Here is a 24669-nt window from a genome sequence, read left to right as displayed (position 1 = left end):
ATTAATAGTTGACATGGATAAACTGAGCAGATCGTTTTAAAAATGTATCCCCAATTTTTTTTGTAAGATATGTGATGTATTCACTTTAACACTAGCTATGAATGCTCAACAATGACTGAATGAATGATACATTAATGGATTACATTGTACTTCAAAGCAGGCACTTACATTAAAGCAGTAATTGTTGCAATGCCCTTTTATTATAGTTGTCATGTGTGCTGCATTCAGGTTCTTCTTTCAGGCTTCCCATACACATCTTATTGGCCACTGCTCATAAAATGCTGGCCTAGATGGTTTTTTGGCCTCATTGAGCAGAGCTTTTCTTTTTTCCTTACTGGCTGGCATGCATGAGTGTTCTTCCAGACCTCCTTCCCTAGCTTCCCATCAGTCTTAGCCAGCATGGCTAATTTTTAGAGTAGTCCAACAACATCTGAAGAGACACAGGTTCCCCAATCTCTGATCTATAATGCTTAGTTGCATTGCAATAAGCCATAAGTCATATGTATGGAAATACCAGAGACAGACCACTTTATTGTTGGCAACTCATTCTATTGTCATTTAAGGGAGTTTCTATAATACCTGTGGGGATCTATTCATTAAAGTCCATTTTAAAAGTATTACTTTCATATCCTCACAGTTGCAAAGATACCAGTGAAAACTCACTTTAAAACACCCAGCTATGTACATAAAATGTCAGCAAACCTCTTGAGCAGTCTTTGCTGAAACAACCTTGATCAATCCGTATTCTACAACGCCAAGGGCCTTCTGGTGGTTCCCTCACTGCAAGAAGCAAAGTTATAGGGAACCAGGCAGAGGGCCTTCTTGGTAGCATCGCCCGCCCTATGGAACACCCTCCCACCAGATGTCAAAGGAAAAAGCAACTGGCAGATTTTTAGAAGACATCTGAAGGCAGCCTTGTTTAGGAAAGCTTTTAATATCTGAAGGACTATTGTATTTTAATATTTTGTTGGAAGCCGTCCAGAGTGGCAGGGGAAACCCAGCCAGATGGGTGGGGTATAAATAAATTGTTGTTGTTGTTGTTGTTGTTGGGGTATAAATAAATTGTTGTTGTTGTTGTTGTTGTTGTTGTTGTTGTTGTTGTTGTTGTTGTTGTTATATTATTCAACAGCATCTAGAGCAGGGGTTGGCAAGGCTTACCGGGCATGGGCCGGATCACTCCTGCGGAGATCTTTGTGGGCCAGACAGGCGGAGTGCGATGCCGGAAATCACATCTGTGTATGCCTAGATGCCCAAAATTGTGCCTGCACAGAAGCGATTTTCGGTGTCTGGGCATGCACAGAAGCAATTTACGGCACCATGGACATGTGCAGATGCGATTTATGGTATCTGGGCATGTGCAGAAGTGATTTCTGGAAGAGGTACAGATGGGCACACTGGCACATATGAACGCTGTTTTGGCATCCCTTGCTCTACAGGAAGAGAACGGACTTGTTATTCTTTCCTCTGTTTCTGTTTCGCTGCATTGGGTTGTTGCAAGAACTTGAAGCAAGCATGGCAAGGAGGGAATATGCAGGAAATAAGCCTCCTTTCATTTCTTCCCAGTTCTCTATGCAGGAAAAAATGGGAGGGGAATAAGACACTTCTTCAGAGGTAAGAACAGGAATGTGGTTACCTCTCCCTTGCTGTTAGGTTGACTCTTTCTGTAAAAGCTGACCTAACATAGCACCTTCCTGGAGAACGGAGATGAAAGGGAAAGCAATTTAGCAATTTTAGGGAATTCAGCAATTTGAAGGAAGCATACAGTGCTCATCAAAGAGGAGAAGGGCCATCAGGTTTATCAAACTGTGTCTGGGATAATGTGTGATGATACAAAATCTCTGTCTGGTTCTTGCAGTTGTAGAAAGACTGTAAAGATGCATGCAACCCTGGTGTGAATTTGTATTTCTCCAGGGGACCTTGGTCATCTATATTATCCTCCCAATGGGAAAGGAAGATTTGCCAGACATCACACACTGATGTGTGATTACCGTAAATTATTGTCTGGTGGTGAATTTGCACATGTAAACTGCTCTTTAGGGCTTATATGTGATGTTGTTGTAAAGACATGTATGAAGTATCCTATCTACCTAAACAAATAAATACTAGATTTTTTTCAAGCTCTGGCAAATATACTGCAGTAAAATAAGCAAGCGATCAGCCCTACATTGAGAGAGAACTCATTGATCATAAGATTGCAGTCTCCTATCCATTTTCCTGGGAATAAGCCCTATTAAATTCAATGGGACTTACTTCTGAAGATGTATATATTGGATAGTTTTGTAGCAATCTTTCTGTTTTGAGGGACCCTTGTGCTAGAAGTTCAGAGATATGTGTCTGAGGTGACATTTGAGCACACTGTTCTCTTCCTTATGTGTCTACAGGTGTTTTGTTAAGGATTAAGCTGCCCAAACTTTGTATTCCAAGTCTTACATTTATTGTTAAGCATTTGGCAAACTGGTCCCTTGAATGAAGAAGTAAGCCTAACAAGATCAAATGGCAAGCTGCCACTTCCTTAGATTATATTCCTCAATTCTCTCCAGCAAATTGGGAATCTATTATCATGGGTGTGCATGTGAAATTGTGTGGGAGCCAGAGAGATGATTAATGTGGATTTCAAAACTTGATGTTCAACAGCTAAAATGAGTACCTTTGTGTGAGAATTCAATTACTTTGGTATTCCTTATAATGTTTTTTTGTTACCTTTCTAGTTAAGCATTCTAATTGGGGAGCCTGATAGTAATCCACGTTCCAGGAAAACCTTTTCTGCACAAAGCTTTCAAACTGTTTTCTTAAATAGATTAATTGGGGGAAAAGTTCATATGTTCAGCTGAATGCAAATGCTTACATATGCAATGTGGAGTGACATTTTCTGGAAAATGGAAGGAGCTTGTGCAGCCACAGACCACATCCTTACTGGTAGTAGATATGAATATATTATATTACATTTTTTTCCTGTCTTCAAGCAATATTTTATTAGCTTTCATCTATTGTATTTGTCTTATTGAAAAAGAAACATTGGGACAAAGAACAAAAATAACAAGAAATTTTGCTGACTTTTTACTCCTTAAGGAATGGAAAGTTTGGTGAGCTGGGGTTTGGTTGTGTTGGCTCCTCTTGACTCTCCCTTCTTAATTTTAAGCCTCACATTCCTAATGAATTTGTAAATGGAGGAGGGCTACAGTTGTGTATTTATTATTATATGAAATTACTGTAAAAACAGTGAAATGTCTTTGTGGTATTTAAACTAACATACAATTTACTTCTGGAGTAAATGTGGAGGGAAATATAAAATGTAGTGAGTATTGCAGGATTAATAGAAAATACTTTCGAAAAAATTATCCTTGTTTTCTTAAAACTCAAACTCATTAAGCATATGGAGGCGTCCAGTTGTCCCCTGTGGAAAGCAGAAGTCTTTGGTCTGATCTAGCAGTGCTGCACTTGAGCTTTAAGGATTAACCCTCCAAGCTACCGAATATCCCCAGGCACCCTTTTGCTTTACTGTATCTTGTTTAGGTGAATGGTTGCCATGCAGTTACTTATACAGAATAAGTAAAGCATTGAACTTGGGGATATTGTTAAGGTGAGAGTGAGTTACCCAGGCCTTGCGTTCAGGGTTCACACCTGAGGAGTGCAATGTCTATTTGCCTAAGGACTAAGGATCAAAAAGAACAGGAGAGCATCTGCTCTGCATACAGAAGATCCCAGGTCAATTTCTGGCATGGCCAGGGAGGACTGGGAAGGTCCCTGACAGACACAAGGGAGAACTGCTGCCAGCCAGTATAGACAATACTGAGATAGATGGTGGTCTCTCTTAGTGCAAGGCAGTTTCCCATATTCGTGTGTTATATAGGTGCAGCTGCAAGGAATTTGGACTCCAGTGTCTTGTGCTAAAATGCAATATTGAGTCAGTAGCCTCATAACTAAGAGCCTGCCGGTGAAAGGATTTATGATATGAGCTGTCACTTAGTTTCTGGTGAAGACATGTCTTAGTCAGCTGTGCATTTTTGAAGGCTTCATGTGCCTGTGTGTGTGAGAGTGAAGTGCACCACTTACATATTGATTTGTGGCAGAATAGTCTTGCATACCAATTGAATACCTTGGAGGATTGTGGAGTTTTGGATCTATGATCATATTTTTGAGAGCTTGCCTTCTGTTCTTAACTTGTTCATGCTACCAAATATTTTATGTAATGACCTTCGATAATGGAAAATATGAAAATGCATCTCTACATTCATTTATCTCTTGGGTTCTTTAATTCTTCATGTTGATGATATATGAATTTACTAAAAGAAAGCTGTTTAGCCCAGGGAATGGTAGTCTAAGTGGGTTTTATATAATTTAAAAGGGTATATAGAAATGAGAGAATAAATGCTTACTTTTTAGAAGAGGGAATTCTAAACTTGCTTTGAATTCTAGGCAGGTAGAATTAATTAGCCTGCAAGAGAACCTTCTAGAATTATGTGCTGTGCAATGAAGCACAGAATTGGGCTGCAGTTCACCTAACAGAGCAAGCAAGGTGTGTCGGAAGGCTTTTGAATTATTTTTCTTAGGAAGCTTTAGGAATGTCTGTCTAGAATAAGAGCACAGTGGAAAGTGGAATTGCAGTTTTGAGTTGTGCAAGTGGAACACGAATATTCAAATCAAAAGCTAATTGGTTACTGTTAATTAGTGAAGTGATTGCCTCTGTAGCCTTACAGTGAAGTTCTTTGTGGGTCACTGAGTTATATAGTTAACTATAGGTACTCAGATTGAGGGTGTTGTTTTCAATATTGATTTCACCAGTATAGATTCTGGATATAAACAAATGCCTTTTATTCTGTGAAAATGAGAATTGTGTGCTGACGTTTCTGCACTGCTGAAAAACTGTTTGAATACATACACTAAAATAGTGAAAGAAATTCAGCTTTCAGGGAACCAAAATAACCCTGTATGCACACCCATACATGTATTTTTAAAAAGCAGTTTTACTGAGTGATTTGGATCAATATTTGAATCAATCAGCATGCATTAACATATGCCCTTGAAATACCCTTGAACTGAATGTGTCAGACTTTGCATCTGAGTACGTCTTTGGGCCCAAATCTGACATATAACCCAGTCTTTCACATGTTTACTTAGGAATCCTACCCAGTTCAGCAGGGCTTCCTTACAAGTACCTATGCATACGATTGCAATCTTCTACTCTGAACTGTAACATACGTTGGCTACTTTCTCAGAGAGATGCATGTTTGTCTGAGTGTTCAGCATCTGCCTCATAGGTGGATAACATGACAGCATTCATTCATCCTGTAGGCACTGTGCTGTAATTGTACCCACTTCATGTCTTGTGGATGTGACAGTATTCCACCATGCAAGATGGGTGAAGTTTTTCTGGCTTCACAGTGGCCTGAAGTGAACACATCAGCAAGTTTCTCCACATTAAGGGCCTTTTTCTTCCATTGTTTTAAATTGGAACTTTGTTTTTGAAAAGCCTCCTTCCATGGTTTTTAAGGCAGCTTAAAGTAGACAATAAAGCAGACAAAATTACAATAAAACAGGGAAATCACCCTCTTTGCAACTGAGAAAAGTCTGTGCATTCCACATTTATCCTTCAATGTTGAGGAAAATGTGGCAGTACATAACAGTTGATCATAAAGAAAGCGGGTTTTCTAAGAACAATTTCTCTTACCTTTGGTTTGTGTTTGCAATATATTCTCCCCTTTCCTTAAAAATATACTTGCTCTTTCACACACACACACACACACACCCCTCTACTCCTCTTTTAAAATGGTGTTGTCAAGATGTAGCACAGAAGCTACTGTTCCCAACAGTAAGCACAGGCTGCCATCCCAGTCTTCTTCTGGCAGTGGGTGTATTCATGGCTGTCATGTAACTAATGCTTTGACTTGTCATGTTTCTGCTTTCAACTGTGTGCAGACTTCAGAAGGCAGGACTGCTGTTGAATTCTGGAATAGTGAGGTTAAATGAGCATAACAGCAAACACCTAGGATTACCTTCCAGCACCCAGGCATGAATGAGGAAAGTGGGGACAAACTAGTGCTGTACCAGAAATGGAAAATTCAAATAGCACCCCCTCCTAATTAGCACGCCACATGGTAATATATTTAGGACAGCTTTCATTCATTTCAGTGGAACTTACACTGGAGAATTTTACTCTATGGGACAGATCTGCCTGTCTTCTATTCTCTTGCCATTTATGTCATGCAAAATCTGTGGCTACCTTGCCTTGTGTCATGGTTGGGTCACCTGCGTGTGAAAGAGACCCTGATTTCCCACATTCCTATTTGTGGTTTTGAAATTTCTGAATTATTCCATCCTAGAAGAACCATAGTGATGGAAAGAATATGCTGCTCTTTATTCCTGATGCATATTTTAGGTAACTCTTTACAAGAGATAAGATTTGATAAATTTCAAATAAGTGAAAATTGGACCAATATATGAACCACACCCCTATTGTTCTAGACTAGAAGACTATATGTTTTTACAAGTTAAGGATTTTACAGATTTTAATCCTAGGAATTGATTGATTTTCTGTTCCCCTCTATTAAGAAAACATACATACACACACAACCAAATTGAACAATTTCCACATAAATCATAGTACAATCTAAAAATAAAGATACAAAAAAAATCAATAAAAGCAGCATCCCCAAAAAGACACAATATCCTAATCCAATATTCTGTCCAGCAGCCTCTGTTTTTGTAGCTGGAGTCAGTCAGGGCTCCGCCCTCCCAAGCCAGGGTGCAGGTCTTTCAAGACTCACAGCCAAGATATTCAGATTATACTCAGGTTGCAGAAGCAGTTTCCCAAAAGAAACTTAATCAGGCATTAAATGTAAACACATGACAATTGTGATTGTTAGCCAAGTTCAGTGCCAGGGCTGATGTCGTCCCATTTTTATGTATCATAGTAGGCATTGTGGGAACCTTTAAATCACTGAACATTGCCTTTCTGCATAAGGGATGTAAGTTCTAAAAGAGACTGATTGTTCACCCCTTTGCATTTATTATAAGTGGTATTTATCATGCCTCTTGCCAAGGAACAAAGCTTTTAATTTTGTACTGTAGGTTTTTGTGTGGAACGGGACTTATGATTAGAGCATGACTGTGTGAAATTGCAAAGTGATTAAGATCTAAAGAGTTTTAACAAAAGTACCAACCAGGGAATTGCTAGGATTATCTTGCTGAAGGTAAGTCTCCAGGGGTTTTTGAAGGTGAGCAGCATATCAAATGCAGATTTTTATTTAAATGACTAAGCCTGAATAGTGTGGCAGAAAAGTTGGTGATACACAATCATAGTGCAATGCAGGTAAATGTAAAAAGGTAAAGGACTCCTGGACGGTTAAGTCCATTCAAAGGCGACTATGGGGTACGGTGCTCAACTCGCTTTTCAGGCCGAGGGAGCCAGCATTTGTCTGCAGACAACTTTCCAGGTCATGTGACCAACATAACTAAACTACATCTAGCACAACGGGACACCATGACGGAAGCCAGAGTGCACAGAAATGCCATTGATAAGTGCCATGTACAACTTTGCAAAACACTGGAGAATGCTAGACTGAATTTTTCCAAGTAGGATGTCAACCCGAAAAAGACTTAAAATTCTGATTTCAATACAAGTGTGTTGCAGAGTTGGGAGCATTTTCAATCAGTAAAACAAAAATGTGAATCAGCCTTCTAGTTTTCCTAAAGTGTCAAAACATTACTTGTATATTGGCCTTGTTGGCATGTAACAGTAAGCCCAGCCTGGTACCACAGGGTGGGGACAGGGGCTGCAGCTGCTGTTTGTGGTTTGTTCGGAGTGAAGCAAACAATAATGAGCTTGGGGTGAGTACAGCAGGAGTGGGGGAGCAGCAGAATAGGCCCCTCTTTCTCCCTGTGCACTGGCATGCTTGCCTTAATTTGAGCTAGCATTTCACATGAACAAAGGCATTGTAAGCAATCCTGGCAAGGTAGGCTGATTGTTATCTACCTGTTTCCAGTAAGGAGGCTGAAAAGGTGTGACACACAACAAATACATGGCCCGGATGAGAACTGAACTAGGGCCTTAAAGTTAATACACTTTCTTAACCACTGTGCTCTGCCAGCTCTACCAGTGATATCCGGGTTTCTGCGCTTCTTTATTACAAATATTTTTGTTTTTTGCTTGCTGGCACACACACATTTAATGCATGCATATATTCTTTTCTCCTCTGTATGTATGTATATAAACAGGAACTGGCTTCTGCCATACAAATCTGAATAGGGGATGTATTGATGAGGAATATGATCAACTTGATCAGTCTGTAGTAGATAGGTAGCCGTGTTGGTCTGCCATAGTCAAAATAAAAAAATTCCTTCCAGTAGCACCTTAAAGACCAACTAAGTTAGTTCTTGGTATGAGCTAACTAAGTTAGAACTAACTAACTAAGTTAGTTCTAACTAAGTTAGAACTAACTAAGTTAGTTCTTGGTATTGATCAGTCTGTGGCAAACCAACTGACTTTGAATTCTTCTTTCAAGACCCCCCCCCCCTTAATTCAGTAATGATATCTGCCCTCCCCCTAAGATCTGCCTTTACTTTTCATGTAGCCCAGCGTGTAGTCCATCAAAACTTGTGTTGATAGCCACTGCTCACACTGGTTATATTCATTCATGGGTTAAAACATTAGCCTGCAACCTTAAAAAAATAAACCTCTAACTATATCCAGGCTTAATGTGGATAGAGAGGGAATGCTTACCACAAATGTTCTATGCTAAGCTCTAAAGGATTGCCAAACGCTTGAGTTTAAAAATAAAAATATCCTGCCTCAAGTATCATCAGTTGTTGTTACTGTATCACTGTGAGAAGCTGCACGTATGCACTAATTAATGCCATAATGAATCTGCCTGCCTGCTGTCTCGGAATTTTGCAGTTGTGCTTAGAAAAGAGTAATGTGCTTATATATTTCCTCTACTTTGTCTCCCCACAGTCACAATGAACGAAAAGTGACTTGCAAGCATCCAGTCACAGGGCAGCCATCGCAGGACAACTGCATTTTTGTTGTGAATGAACAGTAAGTGATTGTTTTGCTCAATGAATACAGAATTTAACAGTTATTCACATTAGTGTGGACCTGCCAGTCAGTTGACCAGTCAAATATTGTCAATTGACTGGCCAGATGACTGCATGTTATTTTTCAAACATTCCAAGTAGTCAAGAATGCCCTTATGTAGGTCAGTCTGTCTTTTATATTACATAATGTCCATAATGTCATGACCTCATAGCAAAAGAAAGACTTAATATTTCCTTGCTTTCCCTGCTTTTAGGAAGTGGTCCACAGACATGCATATGTGCACATCCTAACAGTTGGGTAAAAAATTTATACTAGGCACAAGATACATTTCTACTAAATTAATGTTTTAAGTTGACTTATTTTAATTGTTGAATGTTTTCTGTATATTTCTGCTTCTTGCATTTTAAATCAAGTTGTAGGATTAGCATGTTTTTGTTGTTAATTACATGTTCAGTAGAGAATTTTTTAAAAAGAAGCAAGGCCTGGGCAAAAAGTTTAGAATTTAAGCTTTTTAAGTTTGAAACTACTCCATCGTGCCTTTCCTTTTTGGGTACAGGCATGTTTAGAACCATTCTGTTTGCTTACCGAGAGGGTGAATCAGTTTTGGTGAGATCACTATGCTGTACTATACTGCACTGAGTAGGGAGCCTTTGACCCTCCAGATGTTGCTGAACTACAACTCTCATAAGCTCTGGTCATTGGTCCTGTTTGCTGGGGCTGACAGGAGTTGTATTTCAGCAACATCTTGAGATCCCCCACTCCTTACTTAACTATTGGCCAATGAGACATTGCTGCTGTTCTATTTGATTCTCCCACCCCACTCCATTTGGTCGTCATTCATGGTTCACTAAAATGAAGCCTGAATGAGTGTCATCACCACTGTTGCCATGTTATAGCAATCAGTGCCATAAATGGTGCATTTATTTAAAACCAAACAGGCCATAATGGCTGGAAAACTTAAGATCCAGTACTAAGTTACTGACGCTTCCAACACAATCAAGATACTGTTATTCTCCTGGGTTGTGGAAGGTGATTACAAAGAGCATCCTCATTGTTTAATTCCCCCCCCCCCCCAATATCACAAGACCACATACTTTTCACCAGTTCATCCTCTCTGTTCATTTTGTGGATGGCTTAGTACACAATCAGTTTGCTGTTTTCCCCAGTCCAAACTGTTTGAAGCTTGTTTTGAAGCTCTACTGTCTACTGTTCAGCATATTCACAGAACAGACTTCAGCTTTGCTCTCTTGGCCTGACTTCTGCTTTTCCTTGCATAGCTTCTCAACCCTGCTCCTCCTAGATTCATTTGGCTTACCAATATTTCCCTGCTATCCTCTTGACTTCTCTCTCCTTCTTTTGACTACCAGCATTTCCTTTGTCTCTGGTGATTTTGCTGTCATTCAAGAAACTCAGATCTTTAAAAAGAGCAGAGTAATTAAGTTTAGTTGTAGTTCTAGAAGTATCTATAATATACTTGTCTGCCTGGAGCAATACTTGAGGGATAGAGATTGGACTCTCAAATAATGCAGGAGGAATGGAAGTCTTGCCAAGCTCTTGATTGCTCTAGGCATACCTGAACTCATCCATTGCAAAGGCTTACAGCTACAGAGAATCAACCTGTAACTTCATTTTGCATAGATTTTCTAAGCATTTGTATGCAGCTGAGTTACTAAAGTGGTCAGTCATTCTGTTAATACAGGTTTGTGTATCCAGGAGAATGTGCATACCAAATTCATCCAAGCCCTTTCGTTCTTTTCCAGTACTCATGCAGGCATGAGAAGGTAGTGCTGGAAGTAGGAGAAAGAAAGGCAGGAGATCCTCTGGAAAAGAAACCAAAAGCTTCACTATACCTTAGGGATAATGTCATGCATGTATGTAAACAAATTGTCTAGATTGCAGTTGTTCTATTTATAGAGACTGATCTATTGAGAATCGATAAAGCATAATTTAACAACATAGTTTTTTCTTTTAAAAATTGCACAATTCTGCTGCAGCATCTGGGAAATTGTATGAATAGCATATATACCCTTTACGAAAGGACAGCTACAGATGCTTTTTTAATAGCAGTCTACATACACAGCAGGCTCTAGTCTTGTTGCATATTCTATTTTCAGGACTGCAGCAACTATGTCATCTGAAGAAAAGAAAGACCGGCAAGTAAACATGATAGGTGAAGCTGCACACTATAATTTGACATCGGATTATGCTGCACATCCAATGAGTCCTCTGGGCAGAGTAAGTTACTACATCCAACATATATTATTTATTAGTCTACAATTATTCAGCTAGTTGGTAAAGCATGGCACAGAGAAACAATTACATATACATTTCGAGACAATCAACTCATTTCTAGAAATATCCAAAGCTTGTTTGTATGCTTTCAAGGCACTTGGACCTGTGATTTTAATTTGAAATAAAAAATGTCTGAAAACATCAGTTTTCCATCTCTTAGATGAGATACCTTCCCAGGTTGACTAGCTCCATCTGCCCCTCACTTCCCTCTACAGCAAGTGCAGAAACAACCTTCTTGACCGTTGAACCAATTCTTGGTTTTGTCCACTCAGTCTGCCAAAGCCTGTTTTTGCACGCAGGTGCAGTCCGTAATTCACAGAGGGTTTGGGACCCATTGGCTACCCTCACCTGGTTTAGCCAGCCAGTTGAAGCCATTCCCAACATGTGGCTGCTGTTGCTTGCCGACAGCTTCTAGGAGTCACAGGTGAGAGCTGAGTGCAGGGTGGGGACCAAAGATGTATAGGCTACCTCAGAAGGAGCATGACATGTCCCTTATCAGAGGTACTACCCCTCCCCTAACACTCCATACACATTTAAATATGTATGACTGAGATAACCATATCTACTTCCTATGTTTCCTTTTTGTTGAATTTTTGACTGTAATGCCTTCATGGCAGGGACCTCTGGCACTTCATTTGTGTGAGTGGCATTCACAGCCTGGAGTTATAAAAACAAAATAATTGTATATGCATCTCCAGGTGATGCACTGGGTGAGAAATTTTGTTCTCTAGCTCATTTGGATTTTATACCACCTACAGTGCAGGATTAGAGCTTTTTTGTGTCCAGATTTTAATGTTGACATCTGGGCATTCTCTGTCTTTGGCAGCTTATTCCCTCATATTACAATTTAATGTGATGGGAGAGTCACTTTCATGGCTGAAAGTGTCCACATGAGAATGATTGATACTTTCATTTAGCTCACAGAAAAAGCACTTGTGCTGCTGGGCCACTCAGCACATGCATCTTTTTCTAGTGTGTTAATTGTTCCCAGATGATAGTTTGACACAAATGAGTGCCTCACAGAAGCGTCCCTATACTTTAAATTGTAGCGTGAGGTCAAGCTCTGTTTCCTCTTCTGCTTCTGTAAATAGCCAGAGCCTGCGTGGCTGCCTGTTTTTATATCATATTTCCAGTTGCTGCTGGTGGTAATACAGAATGAAGAGAAACGAAGGATTGTGATTTCTCCTTGGAGATCATTAATGTGCCTCAAGTTCACTGCTATCCTGTAGCCATCTTTTGCTTTGAAATGTTCTGCCACAACTGATTGATTAGATGGGCTTAGTTCATTTGAAACTGTATCAGCTGTGTGGTGGGGAGATGGAGTTTAGAAGGTTCAATGCTCTTGTTAAGAACAAACCTGAGACCCACTTCCTAACTCTTGTAAAGAAAAGTGTGTGTTCCATTCACAGCTGAGGGGAAAAAATAATAGTATTTTTATCTCCAGTGTGTGTCTCATGAAACTCCATAAAGCTGTATTCTTCCTATGACTGCCCATCAAAATAAGTTATTGTGCTGCTTTTTCTTGAATTCTGAGTTTAACAAAGTAGTAAAACAAAACATATTATGGCTGTTCTTCAGTGGATGAGGTTTAAAATACATTTCAGTTCTGCAGAGCTGCTAACCAAACAGATTCAACAATTGTGCTCACACGCTGCCACCCTGTCATGGCAAGTTGTCAGACGGGGCTGCAGTACAGGAGCTGCAGAGAGGGACAGCTGACCTCCACTCTTGGTGATTTCTGCTCCTTCCACACCCCCAAATGTGGGTGGAAACTAGTTTTTGCATCCAGTGGGCAATTGGAATTTTTGAAATGCAACAGGCAACATAGAGAAAGCCAGCAAGACTCTGCTCACCTTTAAGCCCTTTAGTTTGTCATGGACATTGTACTGTGTTTCAAGGGTGCAACATAGGACCTTGTTTGTCCCTTGCAACTGGGCAAACCCTGGTGACCACAGGTACTATGCTTAAAGCTTTGGGCTTCTGATTCTTGACGATAAGTTCTAGTTGAACTCTGAACTTCTTGTTTCTGTTTGAAAGAGAGCTGCATGGATTATAATTGAAACCTTGCCCCCCCCCATACAGTTGCTCACCATTGAAAGTTAGACTAGTGTTCACCTTACCTACTTTCATGAATGTTGGCACTCATGACAGCAGCAACACACTGTCAAGTAGGTCAGGCGTAAAATGCAACTGACATCTAATGTGCAACCAAGTGGGAATATTTTTTCATTAGTTTGTCAGCGTCTCATCCTCTTGATGAGCGAAGGCAACAGCACTAAATAAACAAAGTACAAAGGGGGCATGCTGTAATGTATACTTGTACTGTATTGGCTGTATTATCCTCCCTGTTGTATTAATCAGCATGACTTACAAGGATGATATCCATTGAAATTATTATGACCACTGTGGAAGAGTGTGTTCATATGAAACACAACAAGACTAGAAGAGGTGGTTCGTAGTTTCTGGGAGGAGTAGGAAAAACTTAGATCTAGATCTTTGGAGAAGATGTGTTTTCTAGATTATATCTGCAGTGCCCCAGTTCATACATTTGCAGCAATGGAAGGTGGATATGTGGAGCAAGTCTCTGTCCCTGAATATGATCTGGGCCCTCTCTACATGATCTTCATCCACATTGAAGTCTGTTTATCTATCTGTTTGTTTATAGCATTTGTACTCTTCACTTCAGCCAAAAGGCTCCCAGAGTAGCAGTGCTGGAGAGAGGGGCTTGTACTGTTTCAAAAAAGAAAGAAAGAAAAAATTGCCCAGCTACTTTGTACGCGCGCACCCCCCCCCCAAAAGCTCGACAGCTTTTGTGTCTGGATTTTCACTTTTTGAAATATGGCAACCCTAGACTAAAGGCAAGCACCTATGGTCGGATAACCCTCCTGGTTCGCAGCAGCAGGTATACAGTGCCTTGTAAAGTTTGTACAACAAAACAGAGCCTGATCATCACAGTCCCCAGCCCCCCTAAGAAGAGGCTGTGTATGACTGGGTAGGGGTGGGAGCAAGGATCCAAAAACCTAGCCTCCTTTCACTGGCTTTCCCAGTGCAGAGACCCCAGCTTAGGAAACAGTTCTTTTTTACTTCAACAGAAGAAAATCAACGAGAAAATACCCAAATGTATTTTCTCTCAAAAATGACCTGACACATTTCAAACTTGACAAGTCATAGCTATATATAATTTCATTTTTAAAACACAAAAAAGAGGCAGCTTTCTTTATTCACCTTCCATCTTTCTAAACTTTTTTTTAGAAATATTTTTTGGTCACAAATTGGTGAAGCTCTTGTTTCTGGAATGCATATTAATTCATTCCAGTGTGATGGTACTGAACACTTGCCTATACTGTAAAGAGTACAGGATATAATGCAGGCATGGGCAAACTCAGCCCTCCAGATGTTTTGGGAGTACAACTCCCATCATCCCTAGCTAACAGGACCAGGGTCAGGGATGATGGGAATTGTAGTCTCAAAACATCTGGAGGGCCATGTTTGCCTATGCCTGATATAATGGAACTCTCCCAGAAATCTGGGAGAAGAAAATCTAGTCCAGGGAAGCCCCAGACATAACTTTATGAAACTTGTTGCCAAGTTTCCAACAATGTAACAAAGAGGTTTGTTTGCCCCATATTTTATTGCAAGCTTTGCTTCAACTACTTCCTAGATGAATGTCCATCCATTCCTGATGTACCAAGGTCTAAAACAAAAGAAGCATTGGGGGAATATGGTGAAAAAAATGTGAGCATGCCTTCAGAAATTGTTGGCAGATTGGGGGCATTTTTTAAGTATTGCTACTGGTTTCATATAACCTCCAATGAGGAGGTTCAAAGCCATGGAAAATCCTTCCTCTGCAACCACATAATTGTTTGCAGATTGAGAAACCCTTCACTATGTTAGTTCACATTTCAGAAAACCATCTTCTGAGAAAGTGCTTAAAACAGTTTAGTACATGAAGGGAAAGACTGCTGACAGTCAAGTCTACTTTAAACACTAAGCAGTACATTTGCAGTTTTATGTAACTCAGTTGATAGAGCATGAGACTCTTAATCTCAGGATTGTGGGTTCGAGCCCCATGCTGGACAAAGGATTCCTGCATTGCAGGGAGTCAGACTAGTTGACCCTTGTGGTCCCTTCCAGCTCCACAATTCTATGATCTAGTATTGTGCATGCCCATTATCTTTAAGTAAGTAAGGCACTAGTTGGAAAACAAGGTCTGTTCTGCTTCGCACTATAAAAGTGCACACCTCTTGTTGTATATGGGGTTCTAGGATTTACTTGATACCACTGAGTATTTGAGTTCCTTGAATGGTTCTGTTAGCTAGAATCGGAAGAAAATCATCAGTGCACTGATTCAGTTACCGTAATGCATATTCACAGTTGTGGGTAAGATGTGTGTGACTGTAAAGATTCACTTTGAGTTCCATGTTGTTCCTTGTACAAAAGTGACCAAGTTTATATCCCAAGTCCCCAACAGATGTTTGATTGCCATATTCCATTTATTATTTATTCCTTAAGGCTTAGCATCCTCCGGTAGATTAGAAAAACAGTGGGGTATCACCACTGCTCTTGTTCCCTTTCCTGCTTAATGAGCAGGCTTGTTCAGTCACAACACTTTTACTTTGAGACATTCTGCGAGACATTGATCACTAATCAGCTCTCTAATGGACTGTATGTCACAGAAATATATGCAATAGTTATAAAAATTAATGGAGCTTGATTGTACAGAAGTGAGCATAGTCTTCTAGTAGAGTTATGAGAATACACAATACAAAGAGCTGAGGTTACAGAGTGGGTCAAATGTTGGCATTTAATTCATGTCAGGGTATTAATAGGTTCTGGAATGTGCAATATAACTGTTAAGCATTTTCTTCAATGGTTTTGCTGAATTTTTAACCAGTGTCTCTAACTTTTCCTGAAGTTTTGCAAGTTGTAGTATTTATCTAAGAATGTGTTTAAAAAGTTGTTTCTGCTTCTTTGGCGCTATTCACATATTTCAGTTCTATTGCACCTAGAATAGTATCCACGAAGAGAACAGTAGCAGACCTCAGGTATGCTCCCTCCAACCCACTCCTCTCACTGTGAAAACATGTGAACAGCCAAATAGGAGATGCTGCAGTTATTTCAGCCCATTAAGGTTTCACTTTTTGCAGTGCGAGAAGAAACCTAAAAGGAGTGATCCCAAAACTCATTCCCACTGTCTCTCCAGGAATGATCCTAGAGAAGGGGGGAGGATCTGAACAAAGTGAGCTTTGTTCAGTTGCTTTGGTTTCACATTAATCTAATATAGGTCTTAACCAATCTCTCACAAAAATGCTTATTTCACACTTTTGAAAGTAAGGTATCATGATTAAAGTGTATTTTTAACCCTCTAGTTTTATATTAGATTTCCTCTGATGTACATTGCCAGTTAAAAGGTGCTGGGAGAGGGATTCATTTCCTTCCCTGCTTTGAATTGCCTTCACTAGTGTTTTTTGAAACCTCTTTATAAATTGTTGTCTCCTTGCCAATGGACCGTGCTTTCCAGACATTCCCTGGATAGTACTTTCACTAGCAAACATCTAATAAGTTGCATTCATTGTATCAGTGGTGTAGCTGACAGTACACAATGTAAACCGTTCTTTGCTACTCAAGGGCAACTTGAGAGAGATTGAATATTACCTTATTCATCTTTTCTAAGTGTGGGCCTGCTGGTTCATGCTACTTCATCCCAGTTCACCTTTGCTCCTTCAGTCTCAAAGACCTGCAAAAACAGCTATCAGGAAAATACCAGAGTGAAACAGACTTAATCGCTTATTAATTCTGGTTTCTGTGGTGTGCAACTTGTGGAAGTTGATTTAGCAGATAATCTTCTCCGTATTAGATTCCCAATTTGTCAAGAGCTGAGCAAAAGAGTGACATGACCATTGATATCTTCAATTTGTAACATATGCACCCAACCTGCCTACTCCAATAATAATAATAATAATAATAATAATAATAATAATAATAATAATAATAATAATATTTATTATAATTATTATATTATTATACAACATTATAAAATCATTTCATTATAAAATCAGTTCAAATCAGATTAATGGCAGCCATTGGGCTAGAGTTCTGTGAGGATTGCCAAAGGAGGGGGTCAGGCTGAGCCCTGGCCAAAGGCCTGGTGGAACAGCTCTGTCTTGCAGGCCCTGCGGAAAGATGTCAAGTTTATAGAAGATTATAGAAGCTATGGAGCTGGTCTATTGTATTTGTGTGAATTGCAGCACAGAAAGAATTGAATCAGTCAAGTGGAAACTCAAATCTCTTTGTGATTTTAACCCACCCCAACCTGTTTTGATTTTCTGCTGAGGTCTGTCTTCTCTATTTTTAGTTCTCTTCCTAGAATCTGTACTGCATTTAATGTTTTGGCCCTTTTAAAAAGTAGTGCTATGTTTATGTAATATCCTATTAAGTCCCAATTTAAATGTTTTGATCCTGATCTGTCCTGGGATTTGTTTCTTTCCCTCTGTAGAAAACTTCAAGAAATGCCTAAACCAGCAAAACCTACAAGGCAGTTACTTATTTACCCAACTAACAGAATAAAGCTGTTTCTTAACAAGTCCTGAGGGGATCACATGATGAGGAGCAACTATGTCTCTGAGGATAGCCATGCATGTGTATTTATTCAATGTAAAAGATATTGGTGCTGCATTTTCTAATCCTTTTAAATTTATTTTTTAGACATCACGCTCTTCAAAGAAAGTTCATAATTTTGGGAAGAGGTCAAATTCAATAAAAAGGAACCCCAATGCACCTGTTGTTCGACGAGGCTGGCTTTATAAGCAGGTATTATTCCTTCCTGAGCATGATATAAATAATAACAACTTTATCTGAAGTGATGTGTTTGTAATTATGGGTGATAACCTCTTCCAATACACACTTTTAATATTCCTCAATATATGATGCTGGAAATTTGCTAATGGCATGCCCAAGAGAATCCTGTAATTGCCAATTAGTGATTTCCCTTTTTGAGTTTCTTGGCGAAAATGGTGAACCACAGTGCCGTAAGGGTTTGCTGGCCCTATTAGTGAATATTCCATTTGAGACACAGCAGTAATTTCAGGGTTGTATCCAGTGCTGTGCAAGTGGAGTTCTGTTTGCACAGTGTTTCTTTTCTTAGAAACATTGTTTCTATTCCTCCCCCTGACAAAGAATACTTCAACCCTCTGGAACTAATTGTCAGGGCATGTGAGGGGCTGGAAAGAAAGTTCCTTCTCTCCCCAGAGCTTTCCAGGCACATGTAGTCCCTGAAAAAACTTCTAAGGGCTTGGTTGTTTTATTGAACAATCTGGGGTGGGACATGAGGGGTTGCCGGGGGGGGGGGGGATGAGGGGGTTGCCCCAAACTGGGCTCAGAATCTAAGTGAAGGCAATGTAAGGAAATAACTCCCCACACACATGCTCCACCTGTGCCTCATTCTGCTTTGTTGAAGGGACCATTGTGGAGAGGCTTTTCAGTAGTACAGGTAGATATTACCTCCCACGAACTTCCTTAAATTATCCTATTATTCAAGCCCCTGGCTCAGATTTCAGGGTGATAGGAACCTACCTCTTTCCAGTGTTCTGGGATCAGTAGTGACAGGTTTAGCTCACACTCCAGCGGTGTCACCAAGTGACGGACTTCAATTTCACCCATTTTTAAAATGTTGCTAATAATCACCTAACACTTTTGCTTTACCCAAGCTTTCACCTTGTAGTATAACTCAATTGGCATTCTATATTTTGTGATGTCTATTGATGAAACCTGTTCATGGAGTCAGGAACATTGTTACTTTGATTGCATTTTTAAGTTACTAGATGCTGCTGAAAGAGTTTCATTAAATGACAATCAATAATGCCAGCTACAGCCTTTAAGCAGCTGTCACAGGGCAGAACTTTTGCTTTTATTTTTGTATTAATGAACTAAGTAATTGAGTATGGAGTTTATTGGCGGCTAGTCACGGAATAGAAATTAGACAACTCTTTGAGATTTACATGGCATGTGCACCCTATTTTTCTCTGAAGAAAGCTTATAACATCTGGGATAAGATAATTGGCTTCCGTACTTTGGCTTTTTGATACAGCCAAATATTTTGCTTGTAACTAGTTTGAAGCACTGTTTACACCACAAAAGGTAATCCCACTGTGAAACATTTTTTTAAAAAAAAAATATAAAGCGTCAGACGTGTACAGGGGATGAGATGTTTTGAATCCTATGCCAGAAGCCTCCTGCACATGCAAAACTAAGTCAGCCTGGATAGCTCAGTTGGTTGGAGAGTAGTGCAGATAATGCCAAGGTTGCAGGTTTGATCTCCGTATGGGTTAACTTAGTATTCCTGCCTTGCAGGGGGTTGGACTAGATGACCCTCAGGGTCACTTCCAACTCTACAATCCTATGAGTCTAACATCTGGAGACCCCAGGATGGGAAATGCTGATATATAAACTAGTTTTCCATTTGTAGTGCCCTTGAGAGAACGTTACCACGTTCCGCGCAATAAAAGCTACAAACCCAGGTATATAACTATTACTTCGGCATATGCAAGATAACATGCTTGCCTCTTTTAATATGCAAAGCTAGTACTAAGCTGTAGTGCTATGGTGGGGAACTATGACCTTCCAGGTTCTGTCGGACTACAACTTCCATCATTCTCCCATCCAATGGGAGCTGGGGTCAAGCAAACTCTTAGAAGTACCTTTCCTCTCAATATTCAGGGGGGAAACCACTTTCTTTCAACTAAAGAAAGGATAATCTGCCAAAATACTGTAGAACCAAACTAGCCATGCCACACGTTCCGCATCTATGCTATAGCATAGTCATATGCTACAGTTAGTTATTTTATTAACGGCATTTATACTCTGCCTGTTCAACATTATTCATACTACCAAAGTAATAAGAAACAAATGTATTCTGTAAAAAAGAGGGAGGGAACTTACATGGTAGCACAACAAACGAAAGCATCAGTTCAAATAGATAATAAAATCAAAACTGCCCTAATTCTTTTTATTTTATTTATGAAAGCAGCTTAACATGAAGAGTTCTTAAAAGCTTGAGAAAACAGACAGGCGTTTGCCTGGCATTTAAATGACAGCAACAAGGGTGCCAGGTGGGGTTCCTCAAGGAGGGCATTCCAAAACCCAGGAGCCACCCTAAAAGGGTTCTCTCTCTCTGGTCACCAGCTGTCACACTCTACATGACAGTGGTGCCTAGAGAGAGATTCAGATAACATTCTTGAAGTACAAGTAAATTGATATGAGAGTGACAGGCCAACAGGTATTTGAGTTCTAAGCTATGCAGAGTTTTAAAGGTTAAGATGAGAACTTTGAATTGAGTTTGGAAGCTTACAGGGACCCAGTGGATTTGTTGCAATACAAATGAGATATTATCTCTTTACCCAGTCAATGTTAGTGATCTGGCGCGCGCGCTCTCGCTCTGTGTGTGTGTGTGTGTGTGTGTTTAAGATTATTTTGAATAAATAGACTACCTGCATTTTTAAAACTGTTGTCAGCTTCAAATACTTTTAGGTACAAAATTTGCATCAGTACTTAAAATACGTTGAGAGATGCATTTGGAATACGTGAGTTAAAAACAAAACAAACAAGACAGAACAGAGAAAAAATCGTCGGTGGGGGCATTTTATTTTTGTTTAGTAGTCATTAAATGCTTGGGAAAGTAGCATATTTGTTTGAAAGAAGATTGTCAGAGGAGAAGCTGGAACCTTGAGTAGAATTTGGGGTTAGAAGTCCATAAAATTCCTAAGTAAAAGTGGAACATCTAAATACTTGCTTTTCTACTTAGGGGTGCATAACTTGAGAACAAGAAAACGGACACATCTGATGAGAGATCTTAGCAAAATAGTATACCAACTGCTCTTTTCTGTTTTAAGAATATTCAAAGATTTGGCATTCATTATTCTGCCACCCCTAAATATCATCTCAAGCCCATTCATCAGGAGAGTACTTAAAATTCACTAAAACCTTTTCTTCTTTAGGCCGATATTAACATATTTATTAAATTTTATTATCGGAGGATGCACACACACAGCTGTGGTGGCGGTAGCCATTCATTCTGTGAAACACATTGCAAATTGATTATAGACATAAAAGCAAATAAAATTACTTCAGGAATAAAGTTTTTTGTATCTGGAGGCATTTACTTGACAGTAACAGTATGGCCGATAAAAAGAGTAAAAACACTTTATGGGAAATGTGTTTTCCTTTCCCACATTTTATTGTTCTTTATATCCTGCCTTTCCTCCAAGCAGCTTAAGCTGGCATACATTATTCTCTTCTCTCCCCTCCTATTTTTTCCCCACAACAACCCTTTGAAGTAGACTAGGCTGATATTGTGTTCATAAGAAGCTGCCTTATACGGAGCAAACCATTGGTTTATCTAGCCCAGTATTGACATAGGAAGCTGCCTTATATTTGGCCAGGCTGTTAGCCCATCTATCCCAATTTTGGCTACTCTCAGTGGCAGCAGTTCTCCAGGGTCTCTGGCGGAGTTAATCTCCCATCACCACCTACATGAACCTTTTCGAGATTGTAGGAATTGAAGCCAGAACCTACCCCAGTGCTGCCTGTTCTGTCAGCAGCTCTCCCAAGATCTCAGGTATTGATGTTAGATCCCTAAGTAGTGATGTTAGAGTGAGAATGTGTGAACCTCCACATGCAAAGGATGTGCTCTTCACTCAGCAAAAGCCTCTCACCCTGAAGTTCCAGAAGTATCCATCTACAGAGCTTTTATAGCTACCTTCCACATAAGTTAAATTAGGAGCTTGTGGGTTTGGCACTAGTTGCTTCTTCACTGTACCACTAAGAGTGTGCACATTTTTGAAAGAGCTGGGGCTTCTAGCATTCTAAATCTGTCGGGTTTCTAGATACTCAGTTTGCTGCTCAGTGTCATCTCCTTGCAACCAGGAAGGATTTGTAAGTGATGAGATGCCCATCTGTGAAGTCTTCTTCAGGCACTTGGTGACTGGCTATAATTGCTTGGGTGAAATGGACAGTTGTTCTCTGCTTACTCAGGGCTGGTTTACACGAACATGTATATTACTTGATCTCATTGCTCAGCTGTTCTCAGATAAATGTGCCTCTACTGAAAATTACAAAGAAGAGCCCTGCTGGATCAGGACAAAGGTCTCTCTAGCCAAACATCCCAAACACAGTGGCTGACTGATGCATCTGGAAAGCCCATGTGGGCAATAAGTCATTTTATGCAATTGTTTCCAGCAACTGTTTTTCAGAGGCATCCTCTGCGAAGTGCATGTTTCCAAATAAGATCCTAAAGATGAGAAAATTAACATTTTGAGAAATTAATTTATGAGATAAATCACTCTCTATCAAGCATATGCAACTTGTTCTTCAGAGGTATGCTGCCTTTGATCATGGCAATAGCATTTAGACACTATCTGATGAGGAGTTCTATTTGTGGTGATGAACCTTTAGTGGCTTCCTCACAGATATAACAATGCTACAGTCAACCAGTGAAATCACTCACAAACGCTGTATAATGACTTCACAGTTGCAGTGCTGAACTCTGGCTTTTAGAGCTGAGGCTTGGTGAGCTTGAGCTCAAGTTAAACCTTTGACCTAGGACAGGCACCGCATTCTCCTGTGGTGAGGAGGGCAAGGCAGCAGTGGCACTTTTCTTTTTACACCTGTATATATATTCCATATAACTTCTGAAGAAGACCTTGTATTGGTAGCACATACTTCCCATTACATGACCCCCTCCAAAGCAAAAGGGTGTCAGGAAGGGGCCTGCATTTTGCTCACAGCAAGTGCAGGTGCCACCTCAAGCGTCACAAGAGGGGGTTGCTGGCTCTTATTTTGCCAGTTTCCTTAATGTGTTATTGTCTGTTAAATGTCATCGAAGCCTTTAAATTGTTGATTCTTATGGATTGTGTGTTTTATTTCATACAGGATAGCACTGGCATGAAGCTATGGAAGAAGCGATGGTTTGTTCTGTCCGATCTGTGCCTCTTCTATTATCGGGGTAAGTTTCTGATTGTTAGAGGCTAACCTAGGCCTTCCAAAGATGGCATATGTTGAACTTTTAAAATAAAGGTTTTGAAACTGTCCTGCTGATATAAACTTAAAAGGGCTAATTTAACCCTAAACGTAACGTGCTCCACAGAACATGTGTGGTTATTTGATGAGAACTGCATCATAACACAAGACTGTGTAAAGGAACTCTCTGAATTGCAGTGTAAATAATGTAACTTCTTTTCTTTCTGTTGACCTGATGCACTGCCAGAGGCTATGTCTGATGTTGTTTCCTATTATTCCACCCATTTGCAAACAAAATAATTCTTGCATCTGCAAGAATTTAGAAAATTAGGATTTTGTAAAGTTCACACACTTGACTGTTGTGCCCAGAGAACCCTCCTATTCCTCTTAATTCACTAGTTCCATGCAATAAGGCAGTTCTAAGTGCTTTTTGTGTAGCTGGTGAGGGGTGGGGTGATGTGAAGAAGCAGGTTTACAAGAAGCTTAACTACAAGCGACCCAGGGCAACTCTTTTTAAAGCATTCCCCCCCATGTAACTTGTTGACATTGTAAACCAGGGATGGGGAACCTGCAGTCCTCCAGGTGTTAGCTACAGCTTCTACCATCCTGGCCATTAGCCATTCCAACAACTTTTCTAGAGTCACAGATCCCCTACTCTTGTTCTGACTAGAACTATTCTTCCCCTGTTCTATTGCCTTTGGAATGAAAAGTGTGCATGTACCTTGTTCACCACCAATGGCTACATGAAAGTCTTTCATGAGCTGAAAGTATTTATAGGATTAATGTTTGCTGTTTCAGTCCATTATACATTAAATATGCATTACTGAGGGATAACCACTCTCCTTCCAGCTGATTCTCATAATAATTATAAACTAAAAACATTCAGAATAGCAATCTGTTCGTTGTCTTGATAACTCTGCACTGCATTTGATGTTTATGGCCTGTAGATCCAGTAAACTGTGACTAGACTGGATAGTTTGGCAAAGATCATGGTGGGCTTCAAAAGTAAATATAACATTTGAAACATTTAATATAAGTTAAGCTCTTAGTAACTTTGCCCTTTATTATCTAACTTTTTTCAGCATAATACTCTAAAATTCTTCAACTTGCCCCAGTACAAACTTCTAAAAATATATTTTACATTGTTTATGCTTAAGATGTGCAAAACGCCATGTTCATGTTGGAGCTGGGCATGTTTAGCCTGGAGAAGAGGAGGTTAAGGGATGATATGATAGCCATGTTCAAATATATAAAAGGATGTCACATAGAGGAGGGAGAAAGGTTGTTTTCTGCTGCTCCAGAGAAGCGGACACGGAGCAATAGATTCAAAC

At 39.8% G+C, this 24669-nt stretch overlaps 1 protein-coding gene across 23 annotated transcripts in view; it reads left to right on the top strand.

Moving 5' to 3' along the window:
- Positions 1 to 24669, top strand: part of PLEKHA5 (pleckstrin homology domain containing A5) — a 191651-nt gene that overhangs the window by 112996 nt on the left and 53986 nt on the right. For all 23 annotated transcript variants that reach the window (XR_014012085.1, XR_014012086.1, XM_081209790.1 and 20 more), the window contains 4 exons: positions 8951 to 9034; positions 11149 to 11269; positions 18032 to 18136; positions 23252 to 23324. Coding sequence is in view for 21 of the 23 variants with exons in the window: in XM_081209790.1 (XP_081065916.1) it covers positions 8951 to 9034; positions 11149 to 11269; positions 18032 to 18136; positions 23252 to 23324 (383 nt within the window). In the remaining 2 variants the exon portion in view is untranslated. The remainder of the gene's footprint in view (positions 1 to 8950; positions 9035 to 11148; positions 11270 to 18031; positions 18137 to 23251; positions 23325 to 24669) is intronic.

This window comes from Podarcis bocagei, assembly GCF_964188305.1.
Source record: "Podarcis bocagei genome assembly, chromosome: 10".
Classification (NCBI taxonomy): Eukaryota; Metazoa; Chordata; class Lepidosauria; order Squamata; family Lacertidae; genus Podarcis; species Podarcis bocagei.
Note: the sequence above shows the minus strand (reverse complement) of the source record. Positions and strands in the feature narration are given on the sequence as shown.